The sequence below is a fragment of the Lithobates pipiens genome, unplaced genomic scaffold (assembly GCF_037356315.1).
Source record: "Lithobates pipiens isolate NorthernLeopardFrog02 unplaced genomic scaffold, aLitPip1_a1.2 Scaffold_16, whole genome shotgun sequence".
NCBI lineage: Eukaryota > Metazoa > Chordata > Amphibia > Anura > Ranidae > Lithobates > Lithobates pipiens.
This window is the reverse complement of record NW_027507748.1, coordinates 306,893,155-306,917,180: the sequence shown is the minus strand read 5'-3', so window position 1 is coordinate 306,917,180 and position 24,026 is coordinate 306,893,155. Positions and strand designations below refer to the sequence as shown.

Below are 24,026 nucleotides of genomic sequence, written 5' to 3'. Positions count from 1 at the left end.
TGTCAAATGAGGCAATAGACATGCCTCTAAAATTGAAAAAATGTATAGGGGTAGGTACACAGCTGTACGTACATGTTGGTAAAATATCCTACTGACATGTGCTGCACGATCAATGGGTGGATCCAGTAGAGATTAACTCTGATCCTCGCACTCAAATTTTGGCATCGTTCTAGCCTCAAAAGCAACGTTGGGAGCATTTCCTCACATATGCTCATTATGGGATCCATTGTAAAAAAAAAAAAAAAAAAGCACCGACAAATACAAGCACACTGCTGCTCTCTTCTGCTGCTACTCACTCTGGTCCCACAAAAGGGCTGAAATAGTTAAATCCTTTTTTTTTGAGCTTGGGGAGGGTCTTATATTATGCTTACTAAACGCTTCTAGATGCAAACATGGCATGCAAACGCAGCTATACGGGCGTTTCTAAATGGCGGTTTGAAATAAAGCATTCAGAAGACACTGCCTCAGCATCCCGTGTACATGGAGCCTTTAGAGAGGCCTTCCTTAAAGAGGAAATGCAGTCTGCTCACATTATTTGTAATAAAAATATCTTTGCCATTCTGAAGCTTCCCTCCAACCAAGTTGCATATTTTATATATACTGTGATTTTGTATATATACTGTGATTTTGTAATTGCCGGATATGCTGCAGAAATCTCCCTACACTGAGTCTGGCTGCATCCATTTTAACTATGGACAGCTGAAGCTGCTGCCTGTTCACTTCTGGGATTTACACAGAAGCACACCTCCAGCTCTGCAGCTCTCTTTAGTTCTCTGACTCATCCCCCTCCCTTCCTGGCAAACGGAGAGCTGTGCATGTCATAAGCCTAAGCTTTTTAGCAGACAAGAAACAGGAAGTGGGCTGTATAAGGTATTTATAAAAAGAGAAAAAAATCACTATACAAAGTTAAAACAAAGGCAGAAGATTTAATAGATGGAAAGTTGAAAAAAATTACTGAAGCTCCTGCAGTCGATCTAGCAGTGTCCCAAATTAATAAAGCTCAGGCAATCCCAGTACAAGATGCGCCAGTGGTTAGGATCTAATAGACATTTGAAATGATCCTCAAAACCTTGTTTTCCCGTTAGGGGAATGAGCTTGTGGCAAAGGATCCAGCTTTACTCCACACTAATCCTGGATTAATACTGGAGCACTTACTGTGTAGATAGCTTAATTGATGTCTCCCGTCATCTTTCCTGTGTGAGTCCATGGTCAGGGAATATGCATGGTACTCTTTGGTTGAAATGTTGGTTAAAAAAAGTGTTTACTCACACCCTTTTAGGGTAGATGTTTGCCGCTGCCTTGGACTCCCTTATCAAGCATGTTACTGGGAGTACTCGTTTGCCCCAGCAAAAGAAGCCTTGGCCACAAGCTGAGAATTGAATTTCTTCTGAGACAGATTTTCTTTTGTTTCTCTCAGGCTTCAGCTTCTAAGGCCAAACTAAAACCAGGAGTCCAGTTTCGCTGCAAACCCCGGAAGCATATGTCCCCTAAACCCTCAGATTAGTCCTTTTCTGCATGGAGGGATGCCCTCACTTTCCAAAGGAGGGGATGTCTATTAGCTTTTGTGGACATTTGGACTGACAGCATCTCTGATGCTGAACCATTAGAGTTTCTGTGTTGGAGCTGACCAGTCAGTTTTAATGTCGGCCACTGCTCAAGCTAGAGTTTTTCTTCAACAAGAAAAACCTCAAAATCTGTTTCCAGACTTGTACTCAACAGTCCAAAGATTGACCCGACTCTTCCCTTTTGCATGAGCGTTATTGGACTCTCATGCAAAAGAGACCCTACAGCAAAACATGTCATCTCAGGACCAAGTCCATTTTTGTACAAATCAGATTCTTACACAGCTCAATGCAGTCTGAGCTTCTAAATACATTATGAAGTACAAATAATAAAACAAAACTGTTTCTCCCTGTTTTTATTTTTAGTAACAAGTAAACCCATAGCTGAGACGATACCCCAGCGTAGCAGAAGGAATAGATGCTAGTATAGAAAAGAGGATGAATTAGTCTTGCAGTAACGATCCATAGCCTGGGGGACTCAGCTCATCGGGGGGGACCAGAATGATATGATATGGAGGAAAGGATGGGGGAAAAGATAAAATTGCAATGAGGGATCCATTAATGAGCATCACCTATGATCTGAGAAAATTACAGTTCAAGTAACCGCCCCATATGGCTCTCCTTCACAATACCGACACATGAGTAAAAATGTAAGAGTACTGTCGTCCAAGCAAATAGTAATCAAGGGCTCATAGCTGTTGACTGTATCTGGAAAAAGTACTTGGTCATTCCAGTAAAACCCATTTTTAGTTTATTTCAGAGGTCCTGTCCCCAAGGTCCTCAGTTTCCTAGATATCATTTGCTCTGGCAAACCACTGTGTCCCACAGTCGAAGGAAAGCTAATTTTCCAAACACGTAGGATGCAGGCCTTAGTCACATTTAATAGCTGCAGAAGCAAAGATATCTTGCAACATTTACGTGACATAGGGGTTAGATGGAGAGAGAAGCCCATCGTGTGATCTATAAGCTTTAAGACCAGTTGCCAGAAAGTTTGTAAGACCGGGCAATCCCAAAAGACATGTAAGAATGTGCCAACCTAAGTTCCACACTGCCAGCAAAGCGGAGGATGGTACAGGAAGAGTTTGGCCAGTTTAGCTGGTGTTGTATACTACCGATGACAATCGTATAAGACATTTCTTGGTATTTATTACAAATCGACACCTTAGGGCAAAGATCAATGCTCTAGACCAGTGATGGCGAACCTTGGCACCCCAGATGTTTTGGAACTAGATTTCCCATGATGCTCATCCACTCTGCTGAGCATCATGGGAAATGTAGTTCCAAAACATCTGGGGTGCCAAGGTTCGCCATCACTGATCTAGACAGTTCCCACAATGTAGGCCCTATAAGCTGATGTTTCTGAAGAGTGGTGAGCTGACTAGACTATGAAAGTCCTGTTGAGGGGGAATTGTATTCATAATTTGAATGCCCCATGATTGAGCCAGTCAATAACTTGTCATAGCAGTGGCTGTACAATTTGTGGCAGGGTCTGACGAGGCAAGCCCACCCCAACTTTTTTGATCTTGTCAGAATGTCTCTACCAGTGCGAGATAATTTACCCTGACAAAGCGGGTAAACTCGGTCCTAAGCAAAAGGAAATACGACTGAGGACTATGAACAGGCAGGGAGTGAAGCAAATACAAGATTCTGGGCATCACATTCATTTTTAACACATCACATGTGAACCAGGATAACGCTGGTGTTTTCCAAGAAAGCAAATCTTTATGGATCGTTTGTAAAATCAGGAGAAATTTTGGCTTAAAGTGGATGTAAACCCACCACTCATAATTACAAACTATTGCCATAATACTAATTTACATGTGTATGCATGCCTCCTGCATGTATCCCTACCTGTGAAATGTCACCACCTTCTGCACAATGGGCCCCACAAATCTCCGAAATCGGGTGTGGGTGGAGTTGTGACATCACCAGACTCCCTGCCCACCTCTACACTCCCCTTGGCTAGGCAGCTTTGTGAGGAAGAACCTCGTGCTTGTTCAGTGAAAGTGCACGCACAGTAGAAACAGAGTACACTCAGGGCCCCCGTCACTCCTGCCCATGTGCTATACAGTGTTAGAAGGGGGGATGTGAAGCAGGGACGTCCTTTTTCAAGAAAAAAAAGGATTGCTCAGAGCTGGATTAACTTTGTGGCAAGACTGGGCATAAATAACATGACATCCTCTACTGTAACAGATGAGTCTTAAATTTAATTTCTCTTATATTCACCAACTGACACGGCTCCCCTCTTAGCCATTGGGTTGTTACGCCACCTTTAGGAGAAAACTAGGCATAACATGTTATGAAAAACAGAACTTTAATTTCTGCCCAAGGGGCGGTCCCTTAGGTAACAACCCACCAGCCTGTCATGCAGCCTCAGTTTTATTTTGCCTAGTGAAGGAGGACCTAGGAACCCCAAGGGCCCATCGGTCCATGTTTTTTCTGCAGAAGCTTTGCTTTTTGCGCAGGACTACAGATCCTGTAATCTATCAACAGCCGGCTGGGTGACAGGCTGGATACCCTTATCCTTGTAGTCTCCCCAGCCTGGCCTGCGACCGAGTGCAGACCAGAGCTACGCACTGGGTCGGCCACAACGTACCTCAGCTCCAGAGGTGGTCAGTGAGCTTTAATGCTATGGGGCACACACATGACTGGGCTACTGATGTCTGCATCAGTGTGCTGTGGCCAGCAGCCACCCCGTACTGATCGGAGAGTGGGTCTGTGATGGCATGTTTCCCAGCTCTTCAGGACTGGCAAGTACAGCTCTGCCTGCCTTGGTGGGGCTGAGCAGCTGGTCATTCCCTGGGAGGTCGATTCGGGGGTCCCTCACCTCCCTCTCTTCTCTCCCTGTCCCTATCTTCCCTCCCTGTGGGGGATGCTGCATGTGGCAGCTGAGCGGTGTGTGTGTCATGTGCAGGGGCTCTCACCTGGGGGGGTTGTGCCCTGATGTGTTTTTTTTTTCTCTCCCTGGGGTGTCTGGTGAGGCTGTGTCTGTGATCCCTTCAGCGCTGTAAACCACCATTTCTGTCACTGTCCCTCATGGTATTCAGTGTTCCGCGGCCATCTTAGGTGAGGCAAGGCGCACCATGCTCTCCTGTAGCTTGGCGGCCATTTTATACTGGACGCTCGGTGGCCATTTTCTTGGAGCCTGAACGCGACGTAGATCGGTTTCAGCACCATAAGCAGCAGCTCTGGATGACAGTGTGATCTGTGCACCTGGGAGCTGACAAGTGACACAGGCACTACTAGCTGGACAGGGCAGAACCAGTCAGGGTGGTGAGTCCTGCGGGAAAGAGCCCCTCAGACAGCAGCAGTTAGGAGGGTGGTACCATCTGTCCCAAGCCCCCATCAGGTGGCAGACAGGGTAGGGTCAGCATGGGTTCAGAAACTGGTGTTTCTTCCCCCGAAATCCAGGCAATTGAAACCGGTTCGCCTGCAGAATATGCAGTGCCTCTGGGCGCTTTGTCTGTGGTCCTCAATTAGTTTGTTGCCAAGATGGAGGCGGTGCGTGGGCACAATGGTTCTAAGAAGTGGGCCCTGCCCCCCAACCCCCCCCCCTCCTCCTCTGAGGAGAGCTCTGACGCAGACTTGGGCCCTGCTGAGGCTGGTGACCCCTGCTCTGTCCTTTCAGACGACGCTGACCAGGACCGTTCGGACAGTCAGGATGAGTCCCTGTCCCTGTCCGGGTCCGTGCTCGACAAAGCGCCTGTTGGAGCACTTATCACAGCTGTGCATGATACCCTGAAGATTCAGAATCCAGCGGATCCCTCTGCTGATGTAGCGGTCCCTTTTGGGTCCAGTAAGCCAGCCCTTTCACCTAAGGTGTTCCCGTATCTGACTTATTTTGATAAGTTAATTTACAAGGCATGGGGTCGACCGCAACGGACCTTTTTGGTCCCCAAATATATGGCGCTGCGCTACTCCTTTGAGCAGAGCCTTCTCAAAAAATGGTTGGCTCCTCCGGTCGTGGACCCCGCAGTATCCAGGTTAAACAAAGTAATCACGATCCCGGTAGAGGGGACTCCGGCATTTAAGGGCCCCATGGACAGGAAGGCCGAGGCAGTGGCCCGTTCCTTTAAGTTTGTGGGGTCAACCATGCGACCGGTACTGGCACTTGTGTCGCAGACACTAGCTGAATGGGCAAAACTGTTGCACTGCGAATTGGGAGAACAGGCTTCTCCTGTCTGCGTGGAACTAGTAGACCAACTAGTCCAAGGCCTGAAGTACGTTTGTGACGTGGCCCTCGATATTCTCCCTCTGTTATCCAGGGCTTCAGTGTCAGCAGTGGTGCTGATTTGGTTAAAATGCTGGTCTGCTGACCAGGCATCCAAAAAAGCCCTGACGGATCTTCCCTTCCTTGGCGATCAGCTCTTTGGAGCCTCTTTGGATGACATTATTAAAAATGCCACTGGTGATAAGAGTACCCTACTCCCACAGGCCAGGAAGCCAAAGAAGCCATGCCGTAGGCAAGGGCCCTCATTTTCCGCTCACAAATGTTTTTTTTTTGTCCGCCCGGAGCTTCGACAAAGCGCCCCCAGCCCGACAGTACGACCGCTGAAGGACCAAAGCGTCCCTTGAAATGCAAGCCTGCGAGCAAAAGTGCTACCGCATGAAGGTTTGCCCCCACCCGCAACTCGGGTGAGGGGTCGCCTTCGGGAGTTTGCAGCCTGGTGGACCTCTCGGCTGTCCAATGGGTCTGCGATCTGATTTCCTTCGGCTACAAGATAGTTTCTCTCTTGGCCGCAAAACAGATTCTTCCCCTCCAGCATACCTGTACTCCCAGCTCGCTGGGAGGCCCTTTTGGGGGCGATAAGGGACCTACTGAGTCGTGGGGTGATATTACCTGCTCCGGACTTGAACGTTTCCAGGGATTCTACTCAAACCTGTTTTGCCGTACCCCTTCCTTCTTGGGAACTACAATCTTGGATCTAAAAGTCCTCAATTACTTTGTGGAAGTACAGAGGTTCAGAATGGAATCAGTTTGTTCAGTAGTTGCTGCACTCCATCCAGGGGACTCCCTGGCATCCTTAGACATCCAGGATGCATACCTGCACGTACCCATATGCCTCCGGCATCAGAAGTTTCTGCGATTCGCAGATCGCGATTGTGGGATACCTAGACGATCTCCTCCTGAGAGCATCTTCTGCCTCAGAGTTAGAGGAGGATGTGGTTATCACCATGCAGACCCTGCAAGAATTTGGGTGGCTGTTGAACCTAAAGAAGTCGCTGATCATACCGACTCAGTGTTTGGAGTACCTAGGCTTACTCCTGGACTCCATGGAAAGCGAGAGTTTTTCTCCCTTCAGACAAGCTGCAGACTCCCAGAGCCACGGTGAAACTGCTGATGAACCACAAGTGGTCGTCGCTGCACTTCTGCATGCGAGTCCTGGTACTCATGGTGGCCTCCTTCGAGGTGGTAGTACTGTATGCCCAGTTCCACACCAGAGTCCTGCAGAAAGAGATTTTCACAAAAGTGGACAAATCTCCGTTATCCCTGGACCGGCAGTCAGGGATTCCCTGCTCTGGTGGCTGAGGTCCCCGGCACTTAGTCCGGAAAGTCATTCCTACCTCTAAAATGGACAGTGATCACAGCGGACGCCAGCCTTATCAGGCTGGGGTGGAGTAATGGGAGTTCAGTCGACCCAGCGCCTCTGGTTGATGGAGGAATCCAAGTTGCCGATCAATCTGCTCGAACTGAGAGCGATCAGGTTATGCCTCTCCACATGGTCGATAAGACTGCGAGGGCGCCGGATCAGGATCCAGTCAGACAACACCACGGCTGTGGCATACGTCAATCACCAAGGAGGAACAAGAAACTCGGCCGCTGCATGGGAGGTCGCTCACATACTTCGGTGGGCAGAGCAACATGTACCGGCCCTGTTGGCCATTTACATTCGAGGAATGGAGAACTGGCAGGCGAACTATCTAAGTCTCCAGATGCTGGACCCAGGAGAATGGGCATTGCATCCGGAGGTGTTCAGGCTACTGTGCCTGCAGTGGGCCACGTCGGACGCCCTGGTGGCTCCGTGGTATCAGTACCAGCTGATCTATGCCTTTCCTCCACTGAAACTGTTACCATGTCTGGTTCGCAGAGTGGAGGCCGAGGGGATCCCAGTACTACTGATTGCCCCAGATTGGCACCAGCATCCCTGGTACGCAGACCTAGTGCGCCTGGTGGCAGACGATCCCTGGCAACTGCCATTACGAGAAGACCACCTGTGTCAAGGTCAGATTCTCCATCCTGCTGTACCATCGCTGGTTTTAATGGCATGGCTATTGAGAGCCAGGAGTTGAGGAACTGGGGTCTTTCGGACGCTGTGATCCCAACTATGCTGAGAGCACGGAAATCTTCTCGGAAGATGCATCATCATACCTGGAAGGACTACATCTTTGTGTGAGGAGAAAGGATGGCATCCGCGCTCCTTTTATATATCCAGGGTCCTGCTGTTTCTTCAACAAGGAGTAGACCAGAAATTGGCTTTGAGCACCATTAAAGGACAAATATCAGCTTTGGCTGTCTATTTTTCAGCGACCCCTGGCATCTCACTCTAGTGAGGACTTTTGTCCAAGGGGTCCGACATGTAGTTCCTCCGGTGAATCCACAGTTACCCCTGTGGGATCTGAACCTGGTGTTAACGGTGCTTCAAATGCCGCCATTTGAAAATATCAGAGATCCCTCTGTTGACTCTTTCCCAGAAAGTGGTCTTTCTAGTGGCTGTTACATCGGCCAGGAGGGTATTGGAAACTGGCGGCCTTGTCCTGCAAGTCGCCCCATCTGGTTATTCACAAGGATAAGGTGGTGGTACGTCCGCAACCTTTTTCTGCCGAAGGTGGTCTCGGCGTTTCACATCAATGAAGACATTGTGTTACCATCTCTGTGTCCTAAGCCGACACATCTTAAGGAGGTGGCCATCCATTCTCTGGAATGGTTCGGGCTCTAAGGGTGTATTTGTCTGCCACTGCTCCCTTCCGGAAGTCAGACTCCCTGTTTGATTGGATTGGCTGGTCCAAAGAAAGGCATGGTGGTCTGGTCGGCCACCATTTCCAGGTGGAATCAGACAGATTATAGTACAGACCTACGCCTTGAAGGGGCGGGTGCCCCCTTTCCGGTCAGGGCCCACTCAACGAGGGCAATCGGAATGTCTTGGGCCTTCCGACATTAAGCGTCTGTTGCTCAAGTGTGTAAAGCGGCCACCTGGTCGTCTGTTCACACCTTTACAAAATTCTACAAGGTAGATGCCAGTGCATCGGCTGATGCCTGTTTTGGCCACAAAGTATTGCATGCGGCTGTATAGTTGCAATTGCACATACAATTTTTCCTTTTTTCCTGTGTTTTGGTAAAATACCGTTAAGGTAATGCACTGCATTTGTTACCGCAGTTTTGGTGCAGTTTGAGGGTAGTGCCTCTGTTGAGAGCACCCTGTTTTTGGTGGTGGTTTTTTCCCCACACACTGTCGTTTTTGTGGGTAAAGTTTATACTAGTTCCCACTTGCCATGGTGGATGAAGTTTTTATGCAGTTTTCCCACCCCTTGTTTTGGCACTGCTTGGGGGTGTCCCAATGGCTGAGAGGAGCTGTGTCAAACTCTGAAAATAAGAGAAGATAGGATTTTTTGGACTCACTGTAAAATCCTTTTCTCTGTAATTCACCGACTGACACAGCACCCGCCCCTCCTATTTTTCTTTACGTTTATACTGCTTGTTGACGTGCGGAGGCTGCATGGCAGGCTGGGGGGTTGTTACCTAAGGGACCGCCCCTTGGGTGGAACTTAAAGTTCTGTGTTTTTCATAACATGTTAATCCTAGTCTTCTCCTAAAGGTGGCATAACAACCCAATGGCTAAGAGAGGAGCTGTGTCAGTCGATGAATTACAGAGAAGGATTTTACGGTGTGTACAAAAATCCTTTTTTTTTTTCTTTTCTTTTTTTGTGTTTACATCAACTTCAAGTCTTAGACAAGTCAGCAGGAATGTAGGTACAGATATTTCAACACCCGAGGGGGCCACCTGAAGGGAAAGGTAGGACTTAAGGCTCTTACTGTATCCTCTGACAAGTTAACTTCCAGGGCCTCAGAATTTTTTTAAGGTTTGATACATTTCCAAATGTCCTCGGTTCGCCTAAATGTGATGGGTGAGAAACCATTGGATTTGATGTATAAAAGAGTGAGTCATCCGCGTAATCATCAACTTGATGGTAACCATGGGCTCTGAGACCAGTAATGTTGAGGTTTTTGTGAACATGCTGCAAAAGAGGTTTGAGCATACATATAAAAATAAGAGGAAATAAAAGGAAAACCCGTTGGATGCCATTAAGAATTAATAAAGGAGACAAATTCGTATTAACCCAAACTATGACCGATTGGCGTGGCATAGGGACAAATCCAATCCGTTTCTGAACAAACCTTTTCCTGACAAGGATCAGGTTGCCTTAAGCTTGGTGGCTCGGGAATTTGGGAGAGCCTTCCTTCTGATCATCACAGAGGGCATTGACCTAAAGAGTCCTAGACGGCATCAGTGAAGGGGACTTGGTCACTAGAGGAATCTCAACACTGATCAACATCTAGAATTGAATCCATGTGGAACCAGAAGTTTTGCCACAGCAAGAGAAATAAGGCTGTGTCCAGGGCAGAACTTTACATTCCAGTCTTATCTGCATTTGACATGTCCAGCATAGACAATTGGCAAGTAGACTACCTCAACCCACATTATATGAACCAGAGTAAATGGTCCCTACGCATAGAAGTTTTCCAGAACTTATGGCACAGGCAGGGAATGCTGTGGACCTATTTGGCCCCTGGATTAAACTGGACAGGTTTTTTTTCTCCAGGTATCCTTTGGAAGCAGAGGATTATCTGGTGGCTCTGTGCAATTACTACAACTTAAGCTACACTTCCTTCCCAGAAACTCATTCATTTGCTTTGCAGGATTGAGATGGAGAGTATTTTGGTGATCCTTTGGTTCCTAACTGGCCAAGATGTACAGGTCCTTCTAAAAAAATTAGCATATTGTGATAAAGTTCATTATTTTCTGTAATGTATTGATAAACATTAGACTTTCATATATTTTAGATTCATTACACACAACTGAAGTAGTTCAAGCCTTTTCTTGTTTTAATATTGATGATTTTGGCATACAGCTCATGAAAACCCAAAATTCCTATCTCAAAAAATTAGCATATCATGAAAAGGTTCTCTAAACAAGCTATTAACCTAATCATCTGAATCAACTAACTCTAAACACCTGCAAAAGATTCCTGAGGCTTTTAAAAACTCCCAGCCTGGTTCATTACTCAAAACCGCAATCATGGGTAAGACTGCCGACCTGACTGCTGTCCAGAAGGCCATCATTGACACCCTCAAGCAAGAGGGTAAGACACAGAAAGAAATTTCTGAACGAATAGGCTGTTCCCAGAGTGCTGTATCAAGGCACCTCAGTGGGAAGTCTGTGGGAAGGAAAAAGTGTGGCAGAAAACGCTGCACAACGAGAAGAGGTGACCGGACCCTGAAGAAGATTGTGGAGAAGGACCGATTCCAGACCTTGGAGGACCTGCGGAAGCAGTGGACTGAGTCTGGAGTAGAAACATCCAGAGCCACCGTGAACAGGCGTGTTCAGGAAATGGGCTACAGGTGCCGCATTCCCCAGGTCAAGCCACTTTTGAACCAGAAACAGCGGCAGAAGCGCCTGACCTGGGCTACAGAGAAGCAGCACTGGACTGTTGCTCAGTGGTCCAAAGTACTTTTTCGGATGAAAGCAAATTTTGCATGTCATTCGGAAATCAAGGTGCCAGAGTCTGGAGGAAGACTGGGGAGAGGGAAATGCCAAAATGCCTGAGGTCCAGTGTCAAGTACCCACAGTCAGTGATGGTCTGGGGTGCCATGTCAGCTGCTGGTGTTGGTCCTCTGTGTTTTATCAAGGGCAGGGTCAATGCAGCTAGCTATCAGGAGATTTTGGAGCACTTCATGCTTCCATCTGCTGAAAAGCTTTATGGAGATGAAGATTTCATTTTTCAGCACGACCTGGCACCTGCTCAGTGCCAAAACCACTGGTAAATGGTTTACTGACCATTGTATTACTGTGCTCAATTGGCCTGCCAACTCTCCTGACCTGAACCCCATAGAGAATCTGTGGGATATTGGGAAGAGAAAGTTGAGAGACGCAAGACCCAACACTCTGGATGAGCTTAAGGCCGCTATCGAAGCATCCTGGGCCTCCATAACACCTCAGCAGTGCCACAGGCTGGTTGCCTCCATGCCACGCCGCATTGAAGCAGTCATTTCTGCAAAAGGATTCCCGACCAAGTATTGAGTGCATAACTGAACATAATTATTTGAAGGTTGACTTTTTTTTGTATTAAAAACACTTTTCTTTTATTGGTCGGATGAAATATGCTAATTTTTTGAGATAGGATTTTGGGGTTTTCAGGAGCTGTATGCCAAAATCATCAATATTAAAACAAGAAAAGGCTTGAACTACTTCAGTTGTGTGTAATGAATCTAAAATATATGAAAGTCTGTTTATCAGTACATTACAGAAAATAATGAACTTTATCACAATATGCAAATTTTTTGAGAAGGACCTGTATGTGGTAATATCCTCATAACTCTGGGTCATAATACCACATCCACCAGTTCAGACTGTGTGCTGTTCCAGATTGACTGAATCTTGTGTTCCAAAGACTGTTTACTATCCTGCTTCAGTTATTGGTATTTAATGGCTTGGTTGTTAAAGCCCAGGTCTTGAGTTGAAGGGGCCTCCCCAACTTGGTGATTTCATGATGTTGAAAGCCTGGAAGTTCACTTCATGCAAGGTCCTACCATTGCACATTGAAGACATACTTTGCTTTAGTGCAAGGATAGATACTTTTGGCCAAGAAAATGCTCTGTGGGAAAATTATTTTTAATCAGATCTGGATCAACAAATGGCCCTAAGTACTATTCTGGTCAGCTATCTGCTCTTACGTGCTTCTTTCAAGGACTGTTAGTAACTCACTCTTTAAGACATTTATGTTGAGGTTTTTTCATGTGGCTTACCCTGTATGCCCACCAGTATCTGTGTGGGATTTGCATTTGGTTCTCTGCACTTTTATAATTGCCTTTCGAAACCTTGAGGAATATTCCCTTTTCAACACTCGCACCACTGTGTTTTTGTTGCCATTATCACTTCGAGGCGTGTCTTTAAACTGACTGCTTTGTCCTGTTAAAATATATTTTGGGTCTTGCACAAGGAAAAGGGTCATGTTAAGGCCAAGAGCCTTTTGCCTTCCCAAGGTCCTTTTTGACCTGTCATCTTAACCAGGACATATGCAAAACCAAATAAGATAGTTGTGCGCTGCCACCTAGTGGTAAGTAACCCCAAATTATGTCAAATGTGGTCTGAAAATAAAGCAACTGCTGCTATCACCTGGGTGTTCTCACAAAACAACGAAAGGGCTAAAAGTAATTGAAGTGTGATTAGCGCTGCTAAAGGCTTAAAAAAAAAAAAAACTGTATCCACTGTTGGATAATATGGTGTCAGTGTGAAGGCATAAACAGAAATATCTAAGGCAAATAATGCTGGCTGTATAATCAAAGTCCATGTGAATGAAAATTAAAAATAATTAAATGAAAATTAAGTAGTCTTATAAACTTTAAATTTCACTGTGAAAAATCATGCTTCACAAACAAAACAATCCGTGACTAGTGCTCCATTCACCAGGTGCAATGGAAGCTCACCTCCATCGACCTGAATTGGGTCAAACATGCTCAGAACTCAGAGTGATTCTCATCAGCAAATGTGTACATCTCCTCTAATGATGGCTCTCTCTGTAATGCTTAGCAGTAGCTCCAAACCAAAATGGAAAGATAAGTGCTTCCAATAGTGCACTATCAGGTGTTAAGCTGGATGAAACCTCACCACCCCAGCTTAATACATTAAAGCGGGAGTCCGCCGGGGCTTTTTTTTTTAAAGCCAGCCTCTACAAATACTGCAGCTGCTGACTTTTAAAATAGTGACACTTACCTGTCCAGCGCGCCCGCGATGTCGGCACCCGAAGCCGATCTCTAGATCGTCGGTCGGGTGCTGCCGCCGCCATCTTGGGTATGGGAATCAGGAAATGGAGCCCTTTCGGCTTCATTTCCCGGTTCCCTACTGCGCTTGCGCGAGTCGCGCTGCGCAATAAGGATGGTCCCCGCTGCCTCTGGGATCTGTGTGTTTCCCAGCAGGCAGCGGGGCACTTGCGGAAAGGGGCGTAATCTACGCCCCTTTCCGCAGAGAGCTATCCCGGAAGTGGGTGCAGATACCTGTACTGTACAGGTATCTGCACCCCCCTCCCCCCTGAAAGGTGCCAATTGTGGCGCCGGAGGGGGGGAGGGTTCCGATGAGCGGAAGGTCCACTTTAGGGTGGACCTCCGCTTTGAACTCGCTTTGTATTAAGAAAAAAAAACAGCATGTATGAAATTCCAGCAAGTTTCACGTGTAGCATGTAGGAATCTCCCCCAGGCTCTACCTCTACCATCCTCGTGGCATCATCTGGAGGGTAAGCAGAGCGGTTGTGACAGAGTGAATTTGTACTGAGTCTAAAATCAATTTAAAATTTGGTTTGCACATCCTCCATGGGCTCCGGGGATCCTGGAAATCTGCACATATGCAGTGTGCTTTCAGCATCGTAATGTGATATCCTATGTACGCGTGGGTACTCGGCAACCCAGAATTCTGTGCATGCGCGGTTGCTGTTAATAACGGGCTAAAGAAGACTACGGCTACAACTAAATGGCTGAAATAAAAGGACAAAAATGGCAGAATGTAGAGGTAGAATCATGGCATAACAAGGAAAATGCAGGATATCATGTAGACAGATTTTGATGGTTAAAGTTGAACTTCCCGATCTTCAAAACAGCATTTCAGGATTCTTTCTAACAATGCAGAGTTCTCACAGCTGGGGGAAAAAAAATCCAGGCAGCCTGCCAAGTTTTATCAGAACATAGTGGATAAGTACAGTATATGAATAAAGAGAGAGCACTCAAATTGCCTCATCCGTAAATTATGGAGAAATAGAGAAATTCCAAAAAACAACCTATGGTCTCACAACAAACAGAAGTATACAAAAATATAATTTATTGAAATATACATGTAATACAAAAAACGGGGACGTGAAAGAAATAGATAAAAATCATATATACAAAAAGCAGTCTATATATTGTGAGCCCTAATGCGTCTATGTGTTTCGTTGCACACTTCTTCAGGACACATTTGGGGTTCAGTGGTTGCAAGGAAGAGAAAGGGGTCTCACTATCTTGCAAAATTAGTCACATATTAATCGGGGATCAAAAAAGTAGTTGCCAACAAAGGAAAAAACAAGGTGGTGCAATGGGGTCAGAGCAAAATCACATGGCGAAAACACCTAGGAGCCACCTGTAAGCTAGTGATTACGAGTGTCTTAAGTATGATACTTTTAGACAGGGGATGCCATATCAGAATAAATTCTCATAGAAGACAGGATATAACCATAGATCTTATCAAAAAATGTGAACATCCCTCAGTCAGAGGCAGCCACAGAGGCTATATGTCAAATGTAATAGATCCAGATCTAAACTGTTGTCGTCCGGGATAAAGATACGGCAATATAACGAAAATCCCCCTGGGAGAGAGCAGGACACTTTTACACAATTTTTTCCCACAAATAGAGATTTCTTTTGGTGGTATTTGATCACCTCCTGCGGTTTTAATTTTTTGCACTATAAACAAAAAAGAGCAACGATTTTGAAAATAAAAATATTTTTTGCTGTAATATCCCCAAAAATATTATTAAAAATCGAATTTCTTCATCAGTTTTGGTTAATATATATTCTACATATTTGTGGTTATAAAAATCGCAATAAGCGTATTGATTTGTGCAAAAGTTATCGCATCTATAAACTGTGGGAAAATTTTATGGTGCATTTTTATTTTTTTACACCATTAGGACTGCAACATTGTGGCGGGCAGACCGGAGACTTTTGACACATTTTTGGGACCATTGGCATTTATACAGTGATCAGTGCTATAAATAGCCATGTCACTGACAGAGAAGGGTTAATACTAGGGGGCAATCAAGGGGTTAATTGTGATCCCTCAGTGTGTGTTCTAACTGTAGGGGGGAGGAAATGACTAGAGGAGAAGACAAATTGTTCCTAGCCAATAGGAACACATTTGTCTCGCCCCTCCTCACAGAACAGGGATTTGTGTGTTTACACACACACACACACGGCCCCATTCTGGCTCTTGTGCATCGGTTCCCCCGCAGTGTAGTCGGTGCGCACGCAACTGATATCCGTGCTTAAAGGGGCGATGTACAGCTACAACGGCTCACGGGAAAGTGCCGACCTGCCACAGTATGACGGCAGTTGATTGGCAAGTGGTTACGTGGTTAACCACTTCAGCCCCGTAAGGATTTGCCCCCTTTAATGACTAGGCCATTTTTTGTGATACGGCACTGCATCGCTTTAACTGAAAATTGCGATTATGTACCCAAACAAAATTGACATCCCTTCCCCCCCCCCCCCCCCCCCCCACAAATGGAGCTTTCTTTTGGTGCTATTTGATCGCCTGCGGTTTTAATTTTTTGCGCTATATACAAAACACCATTTTGAAAAAAGATTTTTTACTTTCTGCTAGAATACATATCCAAAAATATAGATTATCTATATAGATATAGATATATATAGATATAGATAGATATATATATATATATATATATCTATATCTATCTATCTATCTAATATTGCAATAGGTATATATTGATTGGTTGGTTTGCACAAAAGTTGTGTTTACAAACTATGGGATCGATTTAGGATTTTGTTTTTTTACTGGTAATGACGTTGATCTGCGATTTTTAGTGGGACTGCGACATTGCAGCATACAAATCTGACCCCAAATGACACTTTGGGGACCAGTGGCATTATTACATTGATCAGTGCTATAAAAATGCACTAATCAATGTAAAAATTACATTGGCAGGGAAGGGCTTAACACTAGGGGCAATTAAGGGGTTAAGTGTTTCCTGGGTGTTTAACTGTAAGGGGGTTGGGCTACCAGGGACATGAGATTGCTATTTCCAATCACTGGGAACGGAAGATCTGACATGCCATATGGCAGAACAGGAAATCGCCTTGTTTACATAGGCAGTTCCCTGTTCTACCTCTGTACACAGCGATTACGAGTCATGGCAGACATAGTCTGTTGGACCCACGGGCACGCTCTCACAGCATATGCCCGCTATCTCCCATGCAAACACCAACTTGCACCTACGGCGGTTTGCGAAGGAGAGCCAACCTGCTGCAGTATAATGATGGTGGCTGGTCGGCAAGAGGGTTCCTCCTTTTTGAGATCTGTTTACAAGTTGAAATCTTTTTTTTATTTTTTTTTATTTTTTTATTTATTTATTTTTTTGGGGGGGGTAGAAGAGCACTTGGAACCCCCAAAGGTTAAATATTTTTTTCAGACACCCTAGAGAATAAAATGGTCATTGCAATACTTTGTCACACCAGATTTGCGCAGCGGTTTACAATCAAAATTTTGGGGGGGAAAAATACACTTTTTTTTATTTAAAAAAATAAGAACAGTAAGGTTAGCCCAATTTTTCTCCTATCATCGATAAGTGATCTCACGGACTTCCAGGATTGCCAGAGCCCATGGCGCATGCGCAAACCAGGAATTTTAAATTTTACCACAATCAGTATTTACCCCGCTACCACAGCTCGGCTTGCTCTCCAGATGAAGCCACAAGGATGGTGGCATAGAGGTAGATCCTGGCAGTGATTCTTACATGCTACACCTGAGACTTGCTGGATTCTCATCTGTATTTTTTTCTTAATAAACATGAGTCACTATTAAAGTAGAGGTACACAATGTGCAGAATGTGTTTGACCCCTGTAAGGTCTTTACAGAAGCCACAAGAGATCAATGTGGAGACATTTGCTGATGAGAATCGGCATGTTTCACCCAATTAGGGTTGATGGAGGTGAGCTTCCATTGCACCTGGTGAAGGGACCGCTAGCCACGGATTTTTACTCTATTTGTGAAGCACGATTTTCACAGTGAAATTTGAAGTTCACCATTTATAAGAAGACTCTGTTTTCATCTAATTTTTATTTTCATTCACATGGACTTAATGTTAGATGAATAATCATACATAATTTGCCTTACATATTTCTATGTTCATGCATTGACACCATATTATCCAACAGCGGATTCTGTTTTCTTGTTTTAGCAGCGCTATCACACTTCCACTTTTAACCAGGACGTGCTTCCAGTTAACCCTATTACTTTAGGAGATATTTATCCATTGCCCGAATGTAGTTTGTGTTGTGTGTTTACTTCTCAGTGACTGCCTCCATTATACTGACTTTTTTGTTATTCCTTATGGTTTCTGTAAAGGGGAACCAGCTTCTCATTTCAGACAAATTCAGGCTTATGGTCTTGAGGAATGGGTTCTATCCTTTCCTGACAAGACGCGCTGCATCTGTAATTGCTTCCTGGGCTTTTCAGCAGCAGGCAACTGTTTCCCAGACTTGTCATGCTTTCACCTGGCTGTTCAGTTTTACCAGGTGGATTTGCAGGCTTCATTGGATGCTATCTTTGGGCATAATGTCCTTCAGTCAGCTCTGTGCTGCAGGTGGTCCCCATTTTGCTCTTTTAGCATTTTTGCTGTCTTGCGCGATCCTCAGTTGGGCTGCTTTGGGTCATCGAATTGTCTCTCCTGTGGACCTCAATGAATTCCAAAATAACTATTTTCTATGAGTACAAAATAATCAATTTTACATGAACAGTTATAGCTATAGGACCTTTAGGAATAGAGTGAGACTTGTCCAGTAAAGTGTTTATTCTTTTTGTTCCAGATACCAAACTACTATAAAATAATTAAGAAGCCAATGGACCTATCAACAGTGAAAAAGAAGCTGCAGAAGAAACATACTCAACACTACCAGACACCAGAAGACTTTGTAGCAGACGTCAGGCTAATATTTAAGAATTGTGAAAGGTTTAATGAAGTATGTTTGCTTTCATCACTTACTATATATTTATATATACAATATCTAGGCTGAAAACAGTGCATGTGCAGTTTTATTTCGTTTCACCAAAAAGTTTGGGGGTTGTGGGTCTGTGCTGATAATCGGCACATTATCAGCTTCCAATCTGTGCCCCATCAATATCTGATGTCGGTGTCAATGAATGTGCCAATTACTGCTCAGCAGTAACATCTGTCAGTACCTCATCGGTGCCCATCAATTCTATATATCGGTGCCACCTCATCAGTGCCCGTCGGTGAAGGAGAAAACAAAAATTTTATAACTTTTTTTTTTCTTTTTTTCAAAATTTTCGTTCTTTCTTTAGTGTGTTTAGCAAAAAAAATCCCAAACCAAGTAGCACCAAAAGAAATCTCTATTTGTTGGAAGAAAATTATAAAAATTTAGTTTGGGTACAGTGTTGCATGACAGTACACTTGTCATTCAAAGTGCGACAGCACCGATAGCTGAAAATTGTCCTGGGCAGGAAGGAGCGAACGTGCCCGTTTATTGAAGTGGTTAAAGTGGTTGTAAACCCTTTATATACCCAGTGAAGTGAATGCTATCAGGTGATTAAACAAATCCTCCTACAGAAGTTGTACTTGGTCATCTCTTAAAATCCAGAATTTACATAGCTTTTCAGAGCTTCAGAGGCAGAGGATCTGAAGTCACGCACTCAACCTCTTTGTAGAAAGCTGAAGGTAATTTGAGACCTAGGTGCCCCCCCCCCTCCCCCCCATCTTTTGCTTTTAAAGGTAAAGAGATTTGGGGTCTCTCCATAAAGAGGACCTGTCATCCTTATTTCAATTACAAGGGATGTTTACATACAATAGGAATATAAATGATCAAAAATAAAAATTAAAGGGATAGTGTAAAAATAATGTTAAAAAAATGTATAGCGCCCCATCCCTCTGTGCTTGTGCGTAGAAGCGAACGCATGCGTAGGCCACGCACCCATATGTAAACAGTGTTCGTACCACACATGTGAGGTATAACCTCGAACGTTAGAGCAAGACACCTTTCATATTTTACAAAAAAATTGGGGAATATATTGTATTGTGCTTTTTTTTTTTTTTGTAATGTTTGGGGGTTAGATGTAATTTTCTAGCAAAAAAAATATTGGCTTAAACTTGTAAATAAGTTCCAGAAAAGGCATGGTCTTCAAGTGGTTTAAGCTCTTTTTCTGTTTAAGAATATGTAAATACTTGAATGTCCATAGTCTTGGCACATGGCTCTCTAAACCTTTTTGAATGACTTTCCCAAATGGTTTGCTGATGAGGAAAGGGATAGAGCTGAAGAGGCTGCTGCATCAGTAGTCCAGGGGTTTTCTCATCTTTTTGATTTGCTGTTCTTTCCTGATGGTGTCACGTTGCATCAGGGATATCTCATAGACTTGGAATCCATATTCAGTCATGACTTTCATCTCATGTCTATCCATATCTTTACAGTAAATGAAAAATTTGAATTAATTTTATATTGCACTTTAATCTATTTTCAATAAACCTTTAGACTTAAAGTATGTTTTTAATTTCCCATGCACTGTGTATTATAAACAATGGTCTCTATCAACATTTTTCTTTTTTTTTTATGCAGTTTTCACAGTTTTTGTCTTTTTGTTGCATATCAGCACTGTTTATTTCCTGCAGCCACATAATGTCTACTTGCATGCAGTGCAGCAACTTTTGCACATCTCTCAGGGTGGGTTTCCTGGTTGTAACAGCTGAACATGCCACTTTAGCCTGGCTGCCTAAAGGCTAATTCAAACCGCTTTTGATAATGCCTGGTGTCCTTGCTTTAAAAGACCTTGTTCAGCCACTTCCTGTAGAAGGCAACAACACTTAACCTGTCTCCCAACCTGGCCCACTGTTGCATGTGCTTGCAGTGGAGGCTAGACGTGGCTGTTTCAACACACACAAGTTCTGGTCTACTGTTGTCCCGATCAGGAAACCTGCCCTGAGAAATTCCATGCTGCGATGGAGAGCATACTAGTAGACCAAGTGTAAATTGTTTTGTCTAGGGTACTCAATGCTTTAATAAACCACTTGTCTACTTTTAAATTGTCTGCTGGTGTAACCCCATCTAATGTCTCACGTACTAAAGTATACTCTGCTGTAAGACTGAAGGTTCTTGCACAACTAAAATTGAGAGATTTATAGAATAAGCTCTTTGCTGCCAATAAAAAAAAAAACTTGCATTAAATAAGAGTTAAATGGGAAGGTCTCTTATAGTTTATGGCCCATAAATGGCTGGACAAGTCCCAGGAGCCACATGTCTAAAGAAAAAATTATAGTTGCCATTCTTGCCTTGTGGCATCCTAGCTTGGACTAACTGGCTCCTACTGAGTTGTTGTAAATTTTTCTTCCCTGGTTTCAAATGTATATGACAAATATTTTCGTTTTTGTGGGTTCCAACATTATGCCGAATTAGCATTAAACATTTCCTTTGTCCACCACACCCCCTTTATTAATCCATTTTTATTGAATTTTTTATTTAGCTTAACTAAGGTTGGAATGCCTGATCTGTGTACTTTGGTCAGTAACTTCAAAGCGTTGCAGACTTTTCGTCAGTTGTAGTCAGCCTGTATTCAAACTATAGCAGCAATGCAGTTGGCTATTTATTTTAAATCAGTACTGAAACATTACTGCAGCTTTTATAAATGCCTAAATTGTGTAAACCATCTTATGCTTAACATTGCTCTGTCCCTTAAAAGTTCATTTACAAATGGCATTCCTTGCAAGATGCTGCTGTCCATGCCACTGCACAGCTCCTCTGTCTCTTCTATAATAAACACTTCTGAGTTTGTGTACCTGTTGTGTCAGTGTACTGAATGGTTCCTCTACAGGACACAATGACATGGAGGTTGATGGCAGGATGAGCAATTCAACACCGCAGAGTACACAGGAGATGATATTCTCCCAAACATCCGTCTTAAAAGAGAACTCGCTCAAGCATTACTCTGTAGAGGAGCAGGTTTTAGCGGAGGGTGGTTCTTTAATGCCTCGCCACTTTCTTGTGTTTGGGAAAACAGACACAACGGACATCAAGACATCTTTTAGCTGTTTAAGTTTTACATGTAGGGATGTAATTAAATCATATTTTGGTATTCCTAAACTGACCAGTCATTCTGCTTAGTAATTGTATCTTGCATTTTGCTGCTTTGACTTTTGAGTTTGTAGCCTTTGTCAAGTACCAGATTCATTGAATGATATTGAATAGAAATATACCAGAGACCTATGTTGCTTGTTCATTTAAAGTGTTTGCAACTTGGTCTTTTTCTTCTATATAATGGTCAGATTTATTATATAATTGAATGTTTGCAAATTAGTCATGATTGTTTTGAATAAGTCTACTGTAGGCATAGGCCTGAAAAGAATATATTTAAACATAATTTCTAGAATAATTCTCATCTGGCTTACATATTGACAGAATAACAAAGCATGCTAGAATTTTGGTGATGGACTGTGTATTCAGTCTATCGTATTTTATATAACTGAACACACATTTTTAAATGGCAGGTCATAATGATTTTTTTTGTGGTTATGACCTTGTTTTAAAGTAACACCCTACTTATAAAACTTAGAAGAAATGATTTTCACTTTTTTGACTCTGGTGTCCTTTTTAGATGATGAAAGTTGTTCAAGTTTATGCAGAATCACAAGAAATTAATCTGCAGGTAAGCTTTCCAAGCTGTGCAAACGCATGAGACATCTGTGCATAACCCCCGGTGAATTCTGTTTTTGTTTTGTTTTGTTTCTTCCCCCACCCCCCCAACAGAATGACTCTGAAGTGGCTCAAGCGGGAAAGGCTGTTTTATTATACTTTGAGGATAAGCTTCCAGAAATCTACCCTGACAGGACCTTCCCACCATTGCCAGACTTTGAACCAGAGGAGGATGATGGGGAAATAACTGAGGATTCAGATGATGATTTTGTACAGCCTCGGAGGAAACGTCTAAAGTCAGATGAGAAGCCAGTGCATATAAAGTGATTTCAGTGCTCTGGACTTTATAATTTCTGTAGATTATGCGGACTTTTAAGAAAAACTTATTTAAGTGTTCCTGGAATACCTTCTCGCCTGCACCAGCCACCTTCAAGGAGAAGCTGGCAGCTTTTAGACAGTATTAGACCAACTGATGTTTGTACAGAAGAGATGAACATTCTTTAAAGAAGACAGATGGAGGAGACTTGTAGTCACTTTGTTTAGTGTTTTTTTTTGTTTTTTTGTTTTTTTTTTGTTTTTGTTTTTTTGATGCTTGATGGGCTCTGTCACAAGGAACAAGCCCGTTCGTAATCAGTTGGGTTTTGTGAATTGTCGAGGACAATTTTTTGGTTTGGTATTCTCACCCGCTGTTTGTACAGATCTCTAACTGGACTTGGTGGTTGTTGTTGCTTGTTAATATATTTTCTTCAAGATTGGACCAGTACATGCAATTTACTGTAACTTTCTCCTCTCTCCATCGGGCTGCTTTGTAGCTTGACTTCTGGAACAACAAATATGGTACAGGTTTAAGTGTGCTCTTTAAATGGTTAACTATTAATTTAATGGTTAACCATTTGATCATTCTCCATTTCCATATTTTTTCAATGTCTTGAGTGGTTAGCTGTGTGGGTTATCCTTCAAGATTCTGATATATAGATATATATTTTGTGAAGGAAGCAGTTTAACTTGGATCATAAGAACATTAACTTTTGCTATGTATATATGAGGAAGCATATAAGTGTCCATCCATATTGCATTATTTCAGGCAACAGATTGTCAACCTTTTGCTGTTGTCTTGCATCCAAGACAATGAAAAAAATAAATTTAAAATACTGATTAAATATTCTTGATTTTTCATATTTTAACAGTTTGAGTGGTAGATGGAAGCTGTTAGTATATTTGAAAGAATCACAATGTCTGTCTTCCTAAATTTTTTTCTAAATTTAGTTTTACAAATGTATAATTTTGTTTGTCTCTTATTTGTACATAAAGCCTGTCACAAGACAGCGGCCTTTCCAGGCTTGTTTTCAGAAGTGTGTTCCTATGGATGTTTGTTTTTTGTTTTTTTCTTTTGATGCAGCTCTTACTATTACTTGCAAAACCTAATGAAACCACTTAATAGTGAAATGTCTGCTAGAAGAAACCCAATAAATCCAGTCAAAGTTTTAAGAAAACTGCACTTATGACCTCCTTTCCCTTTTGATGATCTAGTTCTACTTTTGCAGTTCAGAGCCCAAGAATATTTGAAATTGAACTCTAGCCAAAAATATTGTCTTTATCTTTTCCTCCCCACCCAATAAATTGTTCTGACTTTTACATTGCTATGAAAGATTCACATTCTCAGATTTACTTTGTGTAATGGAATGCGTAGACATGTTTTTATGTAGAATTCTGTTAAAACTGAGTTGTTCCATAAAATGGAACGGGGGATAATGTCTAGGAATGGCCCATAACAAAGTCAAGTTACAACT

The 24,026-nt window shown here is 43.3% G+C and overlaps 1 protein-coding gene across 6 annotated transcripts in view; it reads left to right on the top strand.

The window, feature by feature from the left end:
- The window catches only part of TRIM33 (tripartite motif containing 33), a 252,287-nt gene extending 228,558 nt beyond the window's left edge, over positions 1–23,729 (top strand). For 4 of the 6 annotated variants that reach the window (XM_077481585.1, XM_077481587.1, XM_077481584.1 and 1 more), the window contains 3 exons: positions 18,409–18,561; positions 22,199–22,249; positions 22,351–23,729. In XM_077481585.1, the coding sequence (XP_077337711.1) occupies positions 18,409–18,561; positions 22,199–22,249; positions 22,351–22,563 (417 nt within the window). In that variant the 3' untranslated portion in view covers positions 22,564–23,729. The remainder of the gene's footprint in view (positions 1–18,408; positions 18,562–22,198; positions 22,250–22,350) is intronic. The other 2 variants (XM_077481589.1, XM_077481586.1) reach the window with 1 other exon arrangement.
- Positions 23,730–24,026: the final 297 nt, after the last annotated feature.